The 21,362-nt window shown below is 42.7% G+C and overlaps 1 protein-coding gene across 6 annotated transcripts in view; it reads right to left on the bottom strand.

The window, feature by feature from the left end:
- MAP4K3 (mitogen-activated protein kinase kinase kinase kinase 3) overlaps positions 1-21,362 on the bottom strand; it is a 185,355-nt gene that overhangs the window by 75,058 nt on the left and 88,935 nt on the right. For all 6 annotated transcript variants that reach the window (XM_072140746.1, XM_072140747.1, XM_072140750.1 and 3 more), the window contains exons 6-12: positions 17,323-17,370; positions 11,742-11,784; positions 3,822-3,894; positions 3,155-3,286; positions 1,872-1,934; positions 1,708-1,789; positions 597-707 (exon numbers count right to left, since the gene is read on the bottom strand). In XM_072140746.1, coding sequence (XP_071996847.1) covers positions 597-707; positions 1,708-1,789; positions 1,872-1,934; positions 3,155-3,286; positions 3,822-3,894; positions 11,742-11,784; positions 17,323-17,370 — 552 coding nt within the window. The remainder of the gene's footprint in view (positions 1-596; positions 708-1,707; positions 1,790-1,871; positions 1,935-3,154; positions 3,287-3,821; positions 3,895-11,741; positions 11,785-17,322; positions 17,371-21,362) is intronic.

Here is a 21,362-nt window from a genome sequence, read left to right as displayed (position 1 = left end):
GGAGTAGTTGCGGGGCCAATACTTTACGTCGAAGCACATATGTGTTCAGAAAGGAATCACTCTTTATGTGCTTGATATGCATTTCTAAATGCAATTCAAGTGCATTGTGTGAACACATCTTGAAGAATTTAGCTTTGGATTGTCCCTTAGACTGCTTACAGTCTCGTTACAAACAAGCCATTTTCTTATTTTTTTGCTGTGTTTTGAAGCCAAAGAAAGATGTTTACATTAAATGGAGAAAAATCATACAGTTATAGATTAAATTTAGGCCTCATGCACATGAACGTGTACTTGCCCGGGCCGTAACCCTGATGAGACCACAGCCTGGTGCAGGAAAGCAGAGGGGGGCCGCTTACCCCACTGCATAGAGAGCAGAGTGATAGACCTCTATGGGAGGGGCCCGTAACCTGGCTGCCAATTTCATGGACAGATCATTTAGACATTAAGAAAAAATATGTAGACTTTAAGATAAAAAGTTTTAGATGACCCTTATATGACTTTCTATGTTCATCTTAGTGAAGACACTCATGTCAATTTTGCTGACCAGTTATTTATATACATATATAAAAAAACACTATAAGACTGTATAACCTTACCTCTGGATCATCATCATCAAAATCATGGTAACTAGAGTGGTCAGGATTATTCACTTTATCCAACAGTTCAATAGCAAGTGTGCGATTCAATGGTTGTGTAACAAAAGGATGCTACAAAGCAAGGAAAAGTAATGTTAGAAAAGAGGCTACAATTCTTATTAATTTACAATGTATGTAAATGTATGTATGACATTATCTTGTTCCAACCTGGTGCTTGATTTGTGCAAATATTTTGGCTTTGTAGCAGTGTGGTGCGTTTGCCACAACAAGTATAGCATCCAAGAACAAATCCAGCACTTTCACGGGAGATGCAGATAAAATCAATGATTCTTTATTTCCAAGCTTTAAAATCCATAATACAGCAAAGTGAAAACGGCACACATCAGACCACTTAGCTTAGCGACGCCCCCTGCTCCTCTACAGCCAATCCCGAGTGTGGGGAGTTATTCATATATTTGAAAAGATCACATGTTTCCCAAGGGTGGGGGGGGGGGGACTGCTCCTTTCCAGCCCCTCCTATTGGGCAACTGCCTAGTCACACAGCAGATGCTTATGAAAGGTACAATATAACATATCTTTTTTTTCTGTAAAACCAATTTTTTATACAAAAACACTTTGGCAGTGTATGTACTATGCTCTATGGGGACTGGGGGAGTGCTAAAAATGGGTCTCCTGGTGACAGGTTCCCTTTAATAAAACAAGTTGTGATTTCATCTGTACATCACTCCAGCAAAATGCTCAGTGGTTATAAGTAAAAGGCAGCGCTGTCTGTGTCCGTGGCCATTCAAGCAGGACTGTCAGTAATCTGTAATAAGTGCATATTAAAAAATAAAGGAGAAAGACATTATCATCCTATTATTTTAATAAATGTTACAAGAATTTGGGTACTTTGCCTAGGATATCGAATTTTTCAAAGTATGTAAAAGTTACCCAAAATATTCAACAATACAAAGCAGTTCCTTGTTTCCAAATCCTGAACGGCAGGAATACATGAGAGCATAAATGAGAATGAGCTTGATCCTGCTATTCTACCAAATGCAGAGTCATATGTAAAAGGGATTCTTCTGTTAAAGAAACTTCTAAAATGAACAGTATCACATTAGACCATTACCTGTAACAGTTTTTCAGCTGTAGGCCTTTTCTTAGGATTTTTTGTGAGCGCCATTTTGACAAAATGATGAAAACTATTTGACCTTTAATGGAAAAGGAAAGAAAATATAAGGGCTGACTGAAAATATTTGTGCAAGGAATAAAAAGAGGATATCTGTGCCTTACCATTTCATCTTATCTTTTAACTTTGGAGGCTGAAAGTTGCTTTTTGTCATTAAAAATAAGGCCCTGAAAAACAAATAACCATAAATGTCTAAAGAGGAGTAAAAGCAACAGTGACAAAAGCATCTAATGTGATGATAAAGGCATAAAATTATTATGTTCTTTCTGGACTGAAATTCATTCACAGAAAGAGCACAACAAATAGAAACGCTGCAGGCAAATGGTGAAATCCGCAATGAAAAATATGAATGGAAATTGTTATGTTCCAGATTTAAGATCCACACCACAAGGCTCTAGAGAGTGGAGAACATTGAGTGGATTCTCACCGACTCTGCTAGAACTGCAATAAAACAGAAAATATACAGCGTTCCCATGATAACAAACTACAGCCAGACACGGTGTGATCGTGCACAATAGACGTCTATGGGGGCTGAGAATTAGGCAGCATTTTTGCAGCTACCAAATGTCCCGAAAATGTCTAGAGAGCTGTATAACCATATCTTTATGTCGCAGCAAGATAAAGTGCATTATATTTCAGGATTGTAGCAGGACTTTGTATACTGGCAAGCACTGCTGTGCAATATCTCAACGCATAGCTCCTTTGCTCCAAGTCAGTGCAGTACAGGCGGTCCCCTACTTAAGGACACCCGGCTTGCAGATAACCCATAGTTAAAGACAGATGCCTCTGAACTCTGGAGAAGCTTTCTGAATGCTTTACTATAGTCCCAGGCTGCAATGATCAGCTGTAAGGCGTCTGTAATAATTATTGGGTGCAGTGGGTCGGAGATAAATAGAACAATGGAAATGAAGAAATATCATTGTCAAGAAGTGTAAAAGAGGAAAAAGATGTAATGGAGATTAAAAAAACAAATTATACAAATTCTGGGTTTGGCTCATAAAATGGAATGTGAAATTTTAGCCGAGAAGTTACAAAACTCAGCAGAGTATAGGTATCTACGGTAAGAGGAAGTGATGTAATGTAGTTATTTGGTTATAGTAATTGAAAATCATCTCAGACCAGTGGTTCTAACTGGGGTCTATGGAACTCTAGGGGTTCAGTGAGTCGGTCTCAGGGGTTCAGCGCAGCCTCCGCCACGGAGGTTGAGATACACTGATATTTAATTTATCACTAAAAAACGGTTTGGTGAATGTACATATGAAACTGGTGGGTTTGGTACTCAAATAAGGTTAAGAGACACTGTCTTAGACCTCAAGGGTAGCATGTAGTAAAGTTTGCTTTTAAAAAAAAATAACTTTTGTAACATAAAAAGTTGTATAAGCTTTACCTCATTGGATGCAAGTCAAACATAGGAGGCTGAAGCTCGGCCAGCTCTATGGAAGTGATGCCTACTGCCCAGATATCACATAGCTGGTTATAACCCCCTTTTCTCTCCACAGCAGCCACTTCAGGAGCCATCCTAAGAAGAGAACATAGCTTCATAAATTATAAATGGGGTTTCCAGCATTTAAAAAATATGACTGCTTACATCATAAAATAGCACCTAACCTGTATACAGATTATGTGTGGTACTGAAGCCCATTCACTTCAATGGAACGGAGCTGCACTACCACAAAAACCATGCGCGCCGCTGTTTATAAGAAATCAGCATCTAATTGTGGAAACCCTTCAACCATTTTATACAAAAATTAATTTTATTCCTAATGCCATTAATACACAGAACTGATTTGAATCTGTCCAGCCCTGGGCAATGTATTCCTTCAGGTTCATAACATTTGGCTCTAAGAACATTAAAACATACCCAGTGATTAAAATTCAATAATGACAGAGAAATAATAACCCAGTGACAATACAATGACAAGATAATATATGGCTAAAAGAATGCAGTCATTATCATGATCACAAAAAGCCACACTGTGTGTACAGCGCTGCAGTATATTTTGGTGCATTATAAGGAAAGTAGAAAAATAAATCAAACAAAAAAAAAATCTTACCAGTACGGCGTTCCAATGAAAGACTTCCTTTTGGCTATGGTGGCTGTTATTTGAGCAGACACTCCAAAATCAGCTTTATAACAAAAAAAGAAAAAGAATGTTAAACTGAAAAGCTTTTATTCAGTCAAAGAAGAATTCAAGCAAAAAAAGAAAATTCAATCCTATACCTCGCACTGTCCATGATACTAGGAGATGGTGCAAGACACCTCTCTGCTCTGGTCAGACACCATCTGGACTGTAGATTGCTATATCTTCGTGCTCTGTGTTACTTTTTTTTTTGTTTTTTTCATATTTGTTTTGAAACACAAATCTATGGGAATGGGGAGGGGCTTGTCCTGATCACATAAGTGATGACCAGATGTCTTGCAATTTTGATCACATGCGTTTCAGTGGAAACACATATGCGAACGGCCAAGCCACATCCCGATGTGTTTGAGCAAGTGGGAAAATTTGTCACTATGCCCACAGTCACGGTATTACTCACAGGCTCACACTATGCTTAGGTAAAGAATATCTGATTGAAAGAAATGTTCTTCTAATATATACTTGCATATACAGTGGGTACGGAAAGTATTCAGACCCTGTAAATGATCTACTCTTTGTTTCATGGCAGCCAACTGGTAGTAGAGCCATGCATGAGTCTTCTTGGGAATGATGCAACACGTTTTTGTCCTCTGCCATTCTTCCTTGCAGATCCTCTCCAATTCCCTCAGGTTAGATAGTGAACACTATTATCAGAGAAACTTGGCACTCCTTGATGAATAAAATTTACCAATATGAACATTTTCTTAAGTGAATGTAGATGGCAATCCAGATAATACATGCAACGTTTCGGTCTATATATATTGGACCTTCATCAGACATAGATTGCAAGGTATATAGGCATGAAAGATGCGGTGCTGTGACCACTGAGGCGCTCAATGAGAGTGGAAACGCTGGTACGTCCGATCACATAAAGTAGCGCTTCTTCATCCTGGCTGGATGGGTTGTGGGTGGTGTCATTTTTTGTCACTTTTGATGACCTTTTCAATGCCAGCATTCTTAGGACTGTACGACCTTTTGGCACTTTTTATTGAATATTTAATATTTTCCAAAATGGCAAAAAAGTGTAATTTTCAACGTTGGGCGCTATTTTCAATTACGCGGGAAAACGCAGTGAAAAACTATTTTTATATTATTATATTATGATACGTCAGGCATTTCCAAATGCAGCGATACCTAAATTTTACTGTTTATTAATATCAGTTCTAGGGAAACGGGGTTGATTATAATTTTTTTTCTAATATATATTTTTCTAACTTTTTATTTTTACCATTTTTCAGACACCCCCCCCCCCGCCCCCCCAAGGCCCACATTGCAATGTGCTAATCGGACATTGTAATCAATGTGTTAAAACGAGACAGCCTCGGGGAGCATGGAGTATGAGCCAAACAATGCTGTCCATGAGCCCTCTCCATGTCCCCGCTGAAAACCTGAAGAAATTTGAACCTTGTAACCTTTGCCAGATCTGTGCATTACCACAATTCTGCCATTGAGATCTTTGGGCAGTTCCTTAGACCTTGTGATTCTCATGTGCTCGGACATGCACTGTGAGTTGTGAGGTTAGAGAGGTGTGCGTCTTTCCTAATCAAGTCTAGTCAGTTTACTTAAATACAGCTGGACTCCAATTAAGGAGTAGGACCCTTTCAAGGCGCATAAGTAGAAAATGGACATGGCATGTGAGTGTCACAGCAAATGATCTGAATACTTTTGACCATGTTAGATTTTTTCATTTTCCTTATTTAATAAATTAGGAAAAATTTCTACATTTCTGTTTTTTCCAGTCAAGATGGGGTGCAGAGTATACATTAATGAACAAAACAAAAATTACTTTTTTTGCAGCGAACTTACCAATTGGTTGCAATGAAACAAAGAGTAAAAAATCCAAATGGTCCGAATGCTTTTTGTACCCACTGTATGTGTATTGTGCATTTCTACAATCTGCTTGACACAGACGCTGCATTGCAATTGCATTTGAAATGCAGCACAAGAGGCTGTTTACTAAAAGACTGGTTAGCTCTAAGCCAGGTCCTGCTAATTGTGGAATTGCACAGGGAACCTGGCACAGGCTATAGTTATTCCGCGCCCACTTGGCCAAGCGGCAGGAATTGCATGGATATTCACAGGGGTTCAACATGAGATCACATTACCCAACTGAAGAGAAAATAGAAATAATCTTTGGATACAAACTTGATACGGTAATACAGGGTAAATTTTTCCCACACACATAAATACCATATATACTCGCGTATAAGCCGAGTTTTTCAGCACAAAAAATGTGCTAAAAAACATCCCCTCGGCTTATACACGAGTCAATGCACACATATATATACTTATGTATAAATAATTAAAAAATTAATAAATATTTAAAAAAATAATAAACTTATATACTCACCCTCCGGTGGCCCTGATGTGCAGCGCTGCTTCCCCGATGTCCGCGCGGGTCCCCTTCTGGCTTCTGCGCCCGTCTTCTTTCTTCTCTAACTTCGTGCTGGGTGGCGCCATGTTTTTCTCCCAGGCGGCGCCTAGTATGACGTCAGCAGCGGCGCGTCATACTAGGCGCCGTCCTCGGGAGAACAATGGCGGCGCCCAGCACGAAGTTAGAGAAGAAAGAAGACGGGCGCAGAAGCCAGAAGAGGACCAGCGCGGACATCAGGGGAGCAGCGCTGCATGTCGGGGCCACCGGAGGAGTATATATGTTTATTCTTTTTTTTTTTTTTTATGCTCGGCTGGGCTGTATACAACTGGGGGCAGGCTGTATACAACTGGGGGCAGGCTGTATACAACTGGGGGCAGGCTGTATACAACTGGGGGCAGGCTGTATACTACTGGGGGCAGGCTGTATACTACTGGGGGCAAGCTGTATACTACTGGGGGCAAGCTGTATACTACTGGGGGCAGGCTGTATACTACTGGGGGCAGGCTGGGGTGGCTGTATACTACTGGGGGAAAGCTGTATACTACTTAGGGCTGGCTGTATACTACTGGGGGCAAGCTGTATACTATAGGGGGCTGGCTGGCTACATACTGGGGGGGTCTGTGACCAATGCATTTCCCACCCTCGGCTTATACTCGAGTCAATAGGTTTTCCCCGTTTTTGATGGTAAAATTAGTGGTCTTGGCTTATACTCAAGTATATAAGGTAGTTCACTTGTTCAGAGATTGGATTCTAAGTTATACAAGGGCTACCAAACCCCATCTGTGCAAAGAATACAAATTAAACTTGCTTAGATTTTGTATGATTTCTTGATTCACAGCTGTTTTCTTGCTGGGATGAATGGCAGGTCTTGATGCCCTACATGGCAGCCTGGTAGCGGTCATAAACCACCGTGCTATGTTCTTTCTTCATCTGCTCTAGAATACCGCTTGGCTAATAATCAGCTACAAACATCTGTGCTTCCAAGAACGTGATCATTAAAATCTCAAGACGCGCTGCACTGTGCAAACTAGCCACCAGCTCCTCAATAGGATGTGCTATAAATATCCAAAATAAAGCAATGGGGCGCTGCTGCTATGTGGGAATCAGCAATGGGCAGGACCACAAAAACATCCGCCATGGAGCTGAAATCTCTTTGGACATGGCTTCTCTTTGTCTGAATTATTCAAATCAAAATATTTGTTGCAGTGCATTTAATTGGTGATTAAACCTTGTTTTCTTCAGACATAGACAATGCCCCTTGTCTTTTGATTTGATTTAATCTGGAACAACTTTCCACAATATTTTGTTGTAGGGACCATTCATATATTTATATACATTAATCATGTCCCGTCTTAGTAAATAAATCTAGTTGTTTTAATCTCTCCATAACTGAGACCCTCCATACCCTTTATCATTTGTGTGGCTCTTTGTTGTTCTCTCTTCAGCTCCAGGGCATCCTTTTTATGGACTGGTGCCCAGAACTGGAAGAAATATTCAAGGTGAGGCTGAACCAATACCTTGTACAGTGGTAATATTACATCCCTATCCCGAGAGTCCAGACCACTTTTGATACATGCACACTTTAGAGACAGCTGTTTGACATTGCACGCTGTTATATAATCTACTAGTACACCCAGGTCCTTCTCAAAGAGAGACACTTTACCCCAACAATGACACAAGTTTCCTGTGGATTATTAGCAGTCGGGTTCATAACCTTACATTTATCCACATTGAACCTCATTTGCCAAGTGGTTGACCAAACGCTCAGTTTGTCCAAGTCACCCAGATAGAAGCAGGACTCACAGGCTTTCACATACTTATACATAAAGCCTGTAAGTCCCGGTACCTACACACATATAACAATAAACTTCAAGAGTCCTGCTCATCTCACACTTATAGATAAAGCTTTTGAGTCCGTATAGCTACACACATATAACAAAGTTTCAGAGTCCTGCTTCTCACACATTTATATATATATATATACAGTCTGTCAGTCCTGAAATATACATGCACTCATATAGTAGATACAGTGGGAGGGTTTAAGTTTCCCACAAACACTTCAAGTATTCAGAACCTTGTTGATTTGGACCCCTCTGATACTCTGTAGCTCTGTGGTGTCACAAGGGGTAGGAATCCTTTGTGAGACTTGACAGAGTTAGAGCTGCTGCCCGAAGCTCCTCTGTTTACCTCCATTCACTTTGCTAATAGACAAAATATCCTTCTCATCCGCAGCCACCACTGGACAAGCAAGTAAGACATTTATTGTGTATTTTACTGCAAGGTGTCTGATCACAAGTGTCAGGCCATTCCACTGCCACCGCCTGTACTTTGGTACAATACTTTATCTTACTCAGACCAGCATGTTTCATGTACAAGTAGGTTTTTTCAGGGTATGTTATATCCATGCTATATGCCCACATATTGGCTACTTATCAGTTTCCTGTTTCATTTCACTAATAAGGACGAGCGCAGTAAGGACGAGCGCAGGTGGATTACCAATGGTTTTGTTCACTTCTAGATAAGGCCTGCGAGTCCTGCACAACTACAGTAATGCTATATGTAAAGCCTCTGAGTACAGCTTCCTGCACACTCTTAATGCATAGACTCATTCTGTATGTACAGCATACACTCCCTGTATTGGTCTGTACACCAGTACAGCCATCTTTAGGTGGACAGAGAGTAGCAAGACTGCAACGCGGTATCAGAAACATTTTATTATACAGCTTCATTTACGAGACAAATAAAACCCTTTTAGGAACCCAGTGGATCCAATGCTCATTGTATCTCATCTTTGTAGAATATGCAGCTGTCTCGATGGTTCAGCCAATGAGAATATCTAAGTTTGATGAGAGACCCCGCTAAACACTGTGAAGACCACTATTTCTTCCCTGAAACGTACAGTGTAATTCAGACAGAACAGAATGGTTCCTTTGTGGACCCCAAGGATTATTTTCCCATAATCTTTTTTTGGAGTAAACTGTAAGGAACAGTAAAATCTGTAAGGTGGGAGATAAAGGGGATAATCGTTTTAAGAGTCATGGACGATTTGCATCCATTGAACTCTACAGTCAGTTCCAGCATTAGACTGTAGACACTAGACCTGTTTTTTTCGCTTGGGCATTGGCGATTGAGATTAAAGGATTTGTTAAACTGTTAGCACCCATCCAACAACAAGAAGAGCCTTCTGCAGCCCTGTATCCCCTGCTACACAAAGTGCTGCAGACCTTCATTTAGTGTTTGATTCCAACAATAAGTGCATTTTCCTAATGCTATACACCATATGTAGTTACATGTGGGGCTTCCCCTGCACAGTAATGTTGTTCTGTGGATACAAAAATAGGAAGTCACCAGAAGAGAAATTTAGCGCCATGTGATTATAAAAGAAAATATATTTATTTTATATGTCCTATTTTTTCCTCCCGGTTTTCTGCATTTAGGAGTGTGTCTAAATCTGCTTTTCCTGTTGCGTTCACACAGAGATGCTATATAAGGAGACGCTGATAAAGTTTCTAATGGCTCAACTCTGTACAGACAGTCCCTAAATAGAATTACAGAGCTACAGTATCAAGTGAAATACTATCCAGGTGTGTAAGGAGTTAATGTTTAGTCTCTCTATATGCTTTGTACAGAAAAATGGAGCCTTTTTGTACACTCTTGGGGAAATTTAACAAGTTGTCTGTTGCAGAATTCTGAAGTAATTTGAGTCAAAAATACTGACCTGAAATACCTTTCACCAGATTTATTAAGTATTATGGACCGTTTTAGTCACTTCTCTGACTAGTGTGAAATGGGGTGTGGCCTGTGAAAAGGGGGCATAAAATCTGTGCACCAAAAATAATGCACTTGCGTCAAAATTTGGTACAATTTTCAAGACTAAACCAAACCAACTGAGATCCTATCCATTAAGAATGACTTCACAAAGTCTTATAATATGTCAAATTTATGATCCAGTATAATAAATCGACCACAGAGTAAGACTGTCTAGTCTAATTCTGCACTGGTCTACACTGCAATACTTTGATAAATCTCCCCTTTTGCCTTTGGTAGGCGGTTCTGTATGGTGAGCCAGTGATCATTAGACCTGCACTGCCCCCTATAGGCGAAACAAAGCATAACACATTGTCTAGGAAAATAATTGTACGAACTTTATGTCCGCTCTAAATAATGAATGAGGGCTTCTTTTGTGTAATGCACAGTTAAATAAACAGTATCAGATTTTACACTTTCTCTAGTCTCTTCCATGGCTAAATCAAGTGGTTAAACCCACAAACCACATGCAAAGGAAAATTAATTTATTCACTTTATTATCATTTCATGAACACATATGTCTGGAATTCAACCTTAACAGAAGATACTATACTAGGACATATACATATTATATACTTAGTTTATAGTGATGGCCACCATTATCATTACTCTGAACTCACAATAAATCTGTACAATAGACGTGGCTGAGAGTGTATGTGATTTCAACACGGGTAACAGTGAAATTTACTGATAAGAATTATGATGCATTTTTCATGTTGAGATCCCAAAAATAAAACAGACATACTGGAGTCCAGGATGAAGAGGCTGCATTTTTTTGCCACCTTGTAAAATGAAGTGTTCATGCACCACAAACAACACTAAAACCACAGTGATGGCCACACATCGATCAGGATCACGAAATAGAACTGATCTGCTGCAAAACAGCCTGCAAACATCCAACACAATGATCCATGTACAATGATCTATTCAAAGGCATTGCTGTGTCTATGGAGTTCTAGGCTTTTCAATTTTCAAAACTCCCTTACCATTGAATGGAGCTCCACCCATTAGTGAGAATGGGACCCCCACTGCCTGCATTGGGGGTCCTGTTCTCGCTAACTGTGGACGTCCCCACAGTCGGAACCTCTGGTGGATTAGGTATAACTTAAAGAAGTTGTCAAGTTAGGCCTTATCCACAGGATCGTGATGGGACTCCCATGGATTGCAAGAACAGGGGTCTGTTGTGCATCAGTTGCACAAGATGACTAGGGCAGCTGACTTCTTGGTTCAGCTCTATGGCGTTGATGGAGAACTGAGCATCTTGGGTGCAACAGGGGTACAATGGACCCCACTCTCATGGTCCGTTGGGGACTCATCAAAGAGAGGCCCACCGATCAGCTAGTTAGGTCCTATCTTGTGGACAACCATTTAAAATAATTGGTACAACCCCATTAAAAAGTCAACCATACACATGAGATAGTTCAGCGTTCCCAAAAGAATCAAAAAGTTTGGCTCACGATCAGGGAGGATAACATGGCGAAGGTATGGTTGCAAGATGGGTCTAAGAGACTTAGGGGGTCCTATAAGTGGTCTTTACACATAAAACATTATAATAAAGGGCCTGGTATTGAATCAAGGGCAAGCAGCTTCTGGTTACCCCTCTAATGTGTTTAGCCATCCTAACATAAGATATGACGATATACATCACAACTTACCTAGCTTTACATGACCATTATCTGTCAGAAGGATATTTGCTCCCTAAAATAAAAGAATAAACAGTCAATGATACTTTAAAGGTTTCACAAGACTGAAAAGAGCACAGATCCATCCAACTTCAGGGAAGAGAAGTCTGGTTACACTGACATTATAACGCGTCTATTCACACCTATTAATCATATAGCTACATGCAAAACCTTACAAGATTCTTGCCCTTATTCTTTCACTTCTAATCCTGTCCAAAAACCAATATCCATCTTTTTCACTCATTCTGCTTGGATGCACTGTCATCATCCCCTGTACAAGTAAAAATGTGGTGGAGAAAACATTACGTATGAATATGTCACAATGACTGGCAGCGCGGCCCTGCGAGTATCTGCAGTAATTACACTTTGTCCAGGAACACAACATTTACTCTGCTGATGAACAGAAAATAATTATTTGGAAAAATAACAAAGATTAAAAATCTGTCAAATAAAAAAAAAAAAAAGATGAGAAATGCCGCAGTAGCTCCACAGATCCTTCACTTTATATTATACACAGTCCTGCTTGACAAAGTGTAATTGAATGTATGTATCCGGATTCATTAAAGCGAGATTGTAGGAGAGAAAAGTGATTTTAATAACGCTCAATAGATATCCCCAGGATACAGACCAAAAACTAAAAGTCATTTTAAGAATCTTTACAACTCATTTCTTAAAGGGAACAGGTCAACAGGTTTTGACCTGGAAACCTAATGACAGGTTCGTCCCAAAAAAGCCTTCAGTGCAATTTAGTATAAAGCTCATTGGCAAAGAAGCAGCAGGGAATGGGAGATCATGCAAATTCTTACGTCTCCCTGTTCTTGCATCTCCCTGTTCTTCCTTCACATCACCGAGTTTCCTTCCACATAACATAGGCTACCCGGGGAGCAGTGAGGTCTACACCTCGGCTTCACGGTCTCTATGTGCATATCAAAAACCAAGAGGTAGCCTATGATATCTGTGAACGATCAAGTTTTGAAAAGCACAAGAAAACTACATGAGAAGGGATGAAGGACTCCAAAGTAGATAAGGATGGGAAAAGACGCAGGTCCAGGTGATGGTAGGGCCGCCTCTCCTCTTGGTGTAGAAGATGCCCCCTGTCTATGGTGATGGTAGAACAGCCTCTCCTCTGGGTGTAGAGGATGCCCCCTGTCTGTGGTGATGGTAGAATCGCATCTCCTCTAGGTGTAGAGGATGACCCATGTCTATGGTAATGGTAGAACCGCCTCTCCTCTAGGTGTAGAGGATGCCCCCTGTCTATGGTGATGGTAGAGCCGCCTCTCCTCTAGGTGTATAGGATGCCCCCTGTCTATGGTGATGGTAGAGCCGCCTCTCCTCTAGGTGTATAGGATGCCCCCTGTCTATGGTGATGGTAGAGCCGCCTCTCCTCTAGGTGTATAGGATGCCCCCTGTCTATGGTGATGGTAGAGCCGCCTCTCCTCTAGGTGTAGAGGATGCCCCCTGTCTGTGGTGATGGTAGAGCCGCCTCTCCTCTAGGTGTAGAGGATGCCCCCTGTCTGTGGTGATGGTAGAGCCGCCTCTCCTCTAGGTGCTCTAGGTGTAGAAGATGCCCCGTCTATAGCGACAGTAGAACCGCCTCTCCTCTAGATGTAGAGGATGCCCTCTGTCTATAGCGACAGTAGAACCGCCTCTCCTCTAGGTGTAGAGGATGCCCCCTGTCTGTGGTGATGGTAGAACCACCTCTCCTCTAGGTGTAGAGGATGCCCCCTGTCTATGGCGACAGTAGAACCGCCTCTCCTCTAGGTGTAGAGGATGCCCCCTGTCTATGGTGATGGTAGAACCGCCTCCCCTCTAGGTGTAAAGGATGCCCGCTGTCTATGGTGATGGTAGAACCGCCTCCCCTCTAGGTGTAAAGGATGCCAGCTGTCTGTGGTGATGGTAGAACCGCCTCCCCTCTAGGTGTAAAGGATGCCCCCTGTCTATGGCGATGGTAGAGCCGCCTCTCCTCTAGGTGTATAGGATGCCCCCTGTCTATGGTGATGGTAGAGCCGCCTCTCCTCTAGGTGTAGAGGATGCCCCCTGTCTATGGTGATGGTAGAGCCGCCTCTCCTCTAGGTGTAGAGGATGCCCCCTGTCTGTGGTGATGGTAGAGCCGCCTCTCCTCTAGGTGTAGAGGATGCCCCCTGTCTGTGGTAATGGTAGAGCCGCCTCTCCTCTAGGTGCTCTAGGTGTAGAAGATGCCCCGTCTATAGCAACAGTAGAACCGCCTCTCCTCTAGATGTAGAGGATGCCCCCTGTCTATAGCGACAGTAGAACCGCCTCTCCTCTAGGTGTAGAGGATGCCCTCTGTCTATGGTGATGGTAGAGCCGCCTCTCCTCTAGGTGTAGAGGATGCCCCCTGTCTATGGCGATGGTAGAGCCGCCTCTCCTCTAGGTGTAGAAGATGCCCCGTCTATAGCGACAGTAGAACCGCCTCTCCTCTAGGTGTAGAGGATGCCCCCTGTCTATAGCGACAGTAGAACCGCCTCTCCTCTAGGTGTAGAGGATGCCCACTGTCTATGGTGATGCTAGAACCGCCTCTCCTCTAGGTGTAGAGGATGCCCCCTGTCTATTGCGACAGTAGAACCGCCTCTCCTCTAGGTGTAGAGGATGCCCCCTGTCTATGGTGATGGTAGAACCGCCTCCCCTCTAGGTGTAAAGGATGCCCGCTGTCTATGGTGATGGTAGAACCGCCTCCCCTCTAGGTGTAAAGGATGCCAGCTGTCTGTGATGATGGTAGAACCGCCTCCCCTCTAGGTGTAAAGGATGCCCCCTGTCTATGGCGATGGTAGAACCGCCTCTCCTCTAGGTGTAGAGGATGCCCCGTCTATAGCGACAATAGAACCGCCTCTCCTCTAGGTGTAGAGGATGCCCCCTGTCTATGGTGATGGTAGAATTGCCTCTCCTCTAGGTGTAGAGGATGCCCCCTTAATTCTATTTGCTTAATCAGCTGATAGCTGTGGTCACTAACATTAAAGGGCACCTACCACCACGAATCTACCTATAAAGGTAGATCGGGTGGTAGGTGGATGTATGGGACGTGAGGATAGCCCTTTTTAGAGCTAATCCTCACGTCCCCGCTAGCGTAGTATAAACTTTATTGCCCTAATATGTTAATTTAATTAAGCGGCTACCGGGGCGTGGAGTAGCCGGACACGAGGCTACACGGCGCGGCTACTCCACGCCCCAGTAGCTGCTTTCCCCCGCCTACCCTGTGATCTTCGGCGCGCAGTTCCTGGCAGCTGCGCGCCCTCGTCCGAGAAGCCGGAGTTCTGCGCATGCGCAGTAACTCCGGTCGAGATGCGCGATCTCGGGAACGAGGCCGGAGTTACTGCGCATGCTTCTCGGACGAGGGCGCGCAGCTGCCAGGAGCTGCGCGCCGAAGATCACAGGGTAGGCGGGGGACAGCAGCTACTGGGGCGTGGAGTAGCCGCGCCGTGTAGCCTCGTGTCCGGCTACTCCACGCCCCGGTAGCCGCTTAATTAAATTAACATATTAGGGCAATAAAGTTTATACTACGCTAGCGGGGACGTGAGGATTAGCTCTAAAAAGGGCTATCCTCACGTCCCATACATCCACCTACCACCCGATCTACCTTTATAGGTAGATTCGTGGTGGTAGGTTCCCTTTAAGTTCACATCCCCCAATACCACTAAGTCAATTTCTGATGCATTTTTACAAAATAATTGACCATTTAGAATTAAAGGAGTTGGCCACTATTTAATAAATCTCTTCCATTACACACGTCTCTGCATGCATATGTACCTGTACCTTTCCCTTCTGTGAGAGCTTCAGCCTTCCCTGTTCTCTTCATGCTGCACTTTGAAGGAGTGAGAAACAGGAAGTTGTGTAGAGATGCAGTCTGTCATGGCAGCCTCCATCGTGTCTTTTTTCTCTCAGTCCGTCTCACTGACAGACACAGGGAGAGGGGAGGGGGAGCAGCAGGATGAGTCATAATCGTCTTCTGCAGGTCCCTCCTAATTATCAGTGTTCAGACATGTAAACAAACATCCTACAGCGTGCACAGAGAGTCTGCACACAGCAATAAAGGAAGCATCAGGGATGACGAATCAACTGGTGAGCATTCAAGGATTATTATTAAGGCAGTAATAGCACATGGGCAATTTATGTAAAAGAGTAGCCAACTCCTTTAAATGTAAGGGTGTGCACTTTGGCCATTGAAACACTTGATATACATTAAAGCTCAGCCATTTCTCAAACTTCCACAAATCCCTCTGCAGTGTTATACTATCTGCCCCTGTATTAATCACTTTACAGAGCTACACCCTTACAGCAGTACAGATGGACTTTCCCTTGGTGCATATATATACGGTATTACTTATCTCTCCTCACAATTGTGATCTGTGTGTTTTGGCTATAAGTAAACTGAAAGGTTATACAATAATTTATTTTGACCATTAGGAAAGGCGTCTCTATATTCACCATAATAAAAAGGAGGGCTCATTACTTCTTGTGAATATTTTAATAAAAACTCTGTAGGAAAATACTTTTTTAAATAATAACTTTAAGACACTTTTAAATGGATTGATCCAAACAAAGGTAAAGAGCATTTGTCTGACAGATGCCCTTTAGATGTAGTTATGCAGCGCTTGTATTATAGCTTTATCAAGATTTCATGATGCACTGGTACAAAATCTGTTCAAGAGAACAGATGACCTATAATAAGTGAAATCTTCATTTGTTATGTTTGCAGCTGGGGAGAAGATGAGCTGAAGTTCTTGAATTTCTCATCAGAATGGGAACACCAATAACTAACTGTCATTTGGGGTTCGCTCCAAAACTTACTGACAACTGACATTCCAAAATTATAAATGATTTAAAACACAGCAAATTACCACCACAAAAGTGTTGATGGAGTCAATCTGGAAATCCTCCCAAATATTTGGAATGAAACTAAAATTCCAACAATTTTTTAAGAAAATTATATACATTCAGTGGATCAAAACAACCAGCTGCATCCAACTGTGAAAGCAGTTATTGTCCATATGGTCCTTCCTATAGATGCAGGGTCAGCTCCACAACATTATGCAGGATAAAGAAGGTCACCCCTTCTGACTGTTTTAGAGAATACATTTATTGCTCATGAAATAAGAAAAATCGGTGCACTGTGGTGTTCTTCTGTTATTACTCCTGGAAAATGAATTGTCAAAGAGGTTTGCCCCTGCCCTGCCAACACAGAATGCCAATGACAGACAAAGGGCACTTTCAAACAACCTTGGTCGGTCCTTGAACCATCACAGTGCTGGGAATCAGACTGCATCATACTGTCCCTTCTTCCCCATGGAACAGGAGCGCCATACTGTACTCATGATAATAGTTTGGAGCTGCTGGGAAGAAGCGACTCCTTGTACCATAAATCACTCCCATCCCCTGCACTGTGTTCTTCCGTGATTCTCAGCAAGCGCACGGTTCGAGATTCATTTCATTTCCAGGCCCCTATACAGAATCTCCCAGTTGTAAACTTGTTGTGTTGCATTCAGTGTTAGTGACGGTCAGGACAGATGAAGGATTCTGTCTAGATACTAATGTTTCTTACCTTTATGTCCCTGTGCATTTTTCCTTTATTATGTAGATAAAATAAGCCCTAGGAAAGAAAAGAAACACAAGAGCATAATTGTAACTAGATGAACAGAAAATTTATCGCTGCTCAAGTACAAAATCATCTTTTACTGCATACATCCAATACCAATATTTTACAGAAGTGGAAGGAGCAGAGATTGCACTTGGCTGCTCGCGCCGCGCTCACCATGGCCAGTTGTAAAGATGTTAGTACAAGGAGTTGTGTACGAAATTATAACACTATGGATACTATCTGCTACCAGCACAGGATAATACAGGGGCAAATAGTCCTTTTCAAAGGGAACCTGACACATGGTTTATCCTTCTTCCTTCTAAAATTAACTTTTATGGTAATGAATCTGATAAGCTACCAGAACCTCTGTGTTCTGGTTGAACAGGTTGTTACATTGGGGGTCATTTACTAAGGGCCCGATTCGCGTTTTCCCGACGTGTAACCCGAATATTTCCGATTTGCGCCGATTTCCCCTGAATTGCCCCGGGAATTTGGCGCACGCGAACGGATTGTGGCGCATCGGCGCTGGTATGCACGCGACGGAAATCAGGGGGCGTGGCCGAACGAAAAACCGACGGATTCGGAAAAAACGGCGCATTTTTTTAAAAAAATGTGTCGCGGAGCTTGCACTTACCTTCACTCAGCCCGGCTCGGTGTATTCCAGTGCGTTCCGGGGAACTTCAGCACAGCAGCGCCACCTGGTGGACGTCGGAGGAACTGCCTTAATGAATACCGGCCGGACCCGAATCCACCGCAGAGAACGCGCCGCTGGATCGCGAATGGACCGGTTAAGTAAATCTGCCCCAGTGTCTCCCCCTTTTCCTGCTCTCCCAGTACTTCACCCCTCTCCTCTGGCTGTAATCCCACACAATGGAAAGGAGAAGTGCTCCTGCAAAGCTTAAAAGCCTGTGAAGATACACCATGAAGGGACTCAGGTAACGCCCCCCAGCATTATTATATATTATCCTGGCCGTCTCCTCCCTCTAAATGGAAACGCAGAATGGAGGCATGAATAATTAGCAAACTATAGTATTATAATTTCATTAGTTAAATATGTACTACGTACCTTGCTGACATTTTATCGAGATCCGATTTTGATGATCTTGTGACCCTTATCATCAGTTCTCTCTCATCCGCAAACAATAGAGAAGCAGACTAAAGGCTGCATATTAAGGATTTACTCAGTACTTATTTGTCACTTGGTCTTGCAGGACCTTTGCCTGTATTAAAGTGCACTCAACAACTTTTAGCTTTTCTTTGCTGGATGTATGTTCTATATCTCGTTATACCAAAACACCTTTAATAAAGATATTCTGAATATGATTAGCAGGCAAAAGAGCCAGAATAGGCACCTGTGACGCATAAAAGGAGCCCCTGAGGCGCATTTGCATAATTTTAAAAGGATTTTTCTCTAAAAAAATTAAGCTAGTAGAAGAAGATAGAAGAATGGATTGTGTTTCGAGAGGCACACAACAGCATGAAAGTATGCTTGGGTCAGAAGCACTACATCCATGTGGTAGATTACCTTTAAATGGCCACAGGAATACCATTTATACGTGTATAGAACTAGGCCTCCGTGTAGTGGTTTCTATTGAGGGTTTTAGGTTTTGTTAGTTTTTTTTAAATAGCATGGAATAGTGCCGCACAGAGTACCAGTAAATAAATGTGTATTTTTGTTTTTGTAGGTTTTCTTTTTACATTTCGATCCTTATGGGTGATGGACGGCATCCGTCACAGCCATCCATTTCCCCTATGTGCCCTGGTGATGAAATGTTACAAGAGAATACGCCCCAGTATCATGCACATGTTGATGGGAATCATCAGGCTAAAATGAGTGTAAGAAAGTAGTCCAGTAATGAAAATGCTTGTGCACATAGTCTGCATAGCAGAAAGAACAGGGCACGTCAACCTTTCCTGGAGCTCTAGAACAATCTGTTTCCTTTCTATTAACACAGGAATGAGGAAGCTGAAGCTCGATGTGGGATTTTGTGATTACCGCTGCTTCACAATGCACATGGGTGGAAGTGTAAAAACTACCCTAGGAGCGTCAAGGAACCTGCTGAGACTTATTAAGTCATAAGGTGCAGCCAAACATAGATCCGGCTCTGCCAGATACAAGTCAGGCTTATACAGTGCTGGGAGCTTGAACTGCCTGTGTATTTTACAGAAACAGAGAAAAGAGAGTGCGGGTTAATAGAAGAAAACTGATATTCTGTATCCTACAGATCTTCTTATCAAAATAGTGAAAATGAAGCAGGTGATCCATAGGAGCAAAGCGCCATCTGTTTTAGGCTATAGTGGGTATGCACACTGTTGGTGTCGCATCACCGCTGAGACTCTGTCCGGTGCCAGGCTGACGTGGGGTGTCATAGACAGAGGTAAGTATACCCGTTTGGGCATTTTCTTTTTTAATAATATTAATGACATGGATACAGGCAAGAAGCAGGAACTCAGTCCTCAATACATCTAGTGAAATATAATATGTACTGAATATTTCTTTATTCCGTAGCGGGGATATTGGAAGAGACTAGTGACCCCACAGGGGCTGCAACAGGGCCTCCAAGGAAGTAACAGTGAAGAGTGGGGTAGAGAAAAGAAGAAGTAGACATGGATACAACGAAGGGTGAGGGGGCGCACCCAGTCCTTATATTCACTGGCCAAATTCTCATAAGGAGCGTCTTTCCAGATTGCTGTCAGGTCTTGTAGAACATGGCTCTTGTATTATGGACAGATGAGGCAAGGTCCTCCATATGCATGTCGTCATTCACTTTTTCTACCCACCAGGCTATTGTGGGAGGGGGTGGTCTGTTTCCATAGAATCGGGATGCAGGAGAGCGGGAAAATGATCAAAATGCGTAAGAGGGAGCGCTTAAAAGTCCGAGCCGAAATGTCACAGTGATGGAGGAGGAGTGGAGGGTCCAGCTTACCTCCACAGATCAATGCGATGAGACAATGTAACTGCTGCCAAAATGGCTTGAGAACACCACAAGACCAGAATACATCGAGGAAGGTTCCCTTCTCCTCTCAACATCTCCAACACAAGGCAGGGACCTGCTGAAATATCATGTGTGACCTAGCCAAAATTTTGTATCCCTATTCCTGAAACCTGGAGCTAGTGGAGGGACTGTGACTCAAAAATCCTAGTTATTTGTTCCGTTTGTGTGATATTTAAATCAGATTCCCATTGCATTAGGTATTTGGGCCCGGGATCCTCTGGAATAGACATTATTCATGAGTATGCTGATGAGGGCATGTGGTGCAGAGTCCTAGTAGTAGAGTCTGTTTGAGCATTTTCATACCTCCTGGGCCAATAGTAACAAAAATTATCCCTGTATTTCAACCTCGTTTTTCCATGGGTTAGGTCAGTGGTAGTGAACTCGGAGCCATTTCTGTGGGCACTCAGACCATTGGCCCCAGGACAGAGTTCACCAAATATGACCGTCAAACCACCAAACCTTTCTGCAGTTCCCAGGCAACTTAAGAGATGCTACGCTCAATGCCATTTTACAGTGACACTTCATTGGCTGTTTAAGACTGCGGTAAAAGTGAGAAGGTTTTGATAGAACTGCAATATCTTTGGAGGTCATCCTGCTGGACCCACCATTCTTCCTGTACAGAGAAGCCCTGGAGAGGAGATATAATAAGAGTCTGAATTTGCCCTCCTTCTTTCAACTGTATTGGTGGCTTCAGGGGGCCGATACAATTGAAGATGTGGAAGAAGAGGTAGCAATAAGCTCTTAATATGCCATATTGGCACTTCACGATAAATAAGTGGATTTAGCTTGTACAGTCATGGCCAAAAGTTTTGAGAATGATACAAATGTTAATTTTTACAAAGTCTACTGCATCAGGTTTTATAATGGCAATTTGCATATCCTCCAGAATGTTAGTGATATTAACCTGTGAAGCGAACTGGGGCTAGGGGGTTGTTTCAACTCTGCGGCTCCAGTGGCAGTTAGAGAAGAGGAGACAAAAAGACAGGAGCGCTCTCCTAGTGTAATATT

Source organism: Engystomops pustulosus, chromosome 3 (assembly GCF_040894005.1).
Source record: "Engystomops pustulosus chromosome 3, aEngPut4.maternal, whole genome shotgun sequence".
Lineage (NCBI taxonomy): Eukaryota > Metazoa > Chordata > Amphibia > Anura > Leptodactylidae > Engystomops > Engystomops pustulosus.
Note: the sequence above shows the minus strand (reverse complement) of the source record. Positions and strands in the feature narration are given on the sequence as shown.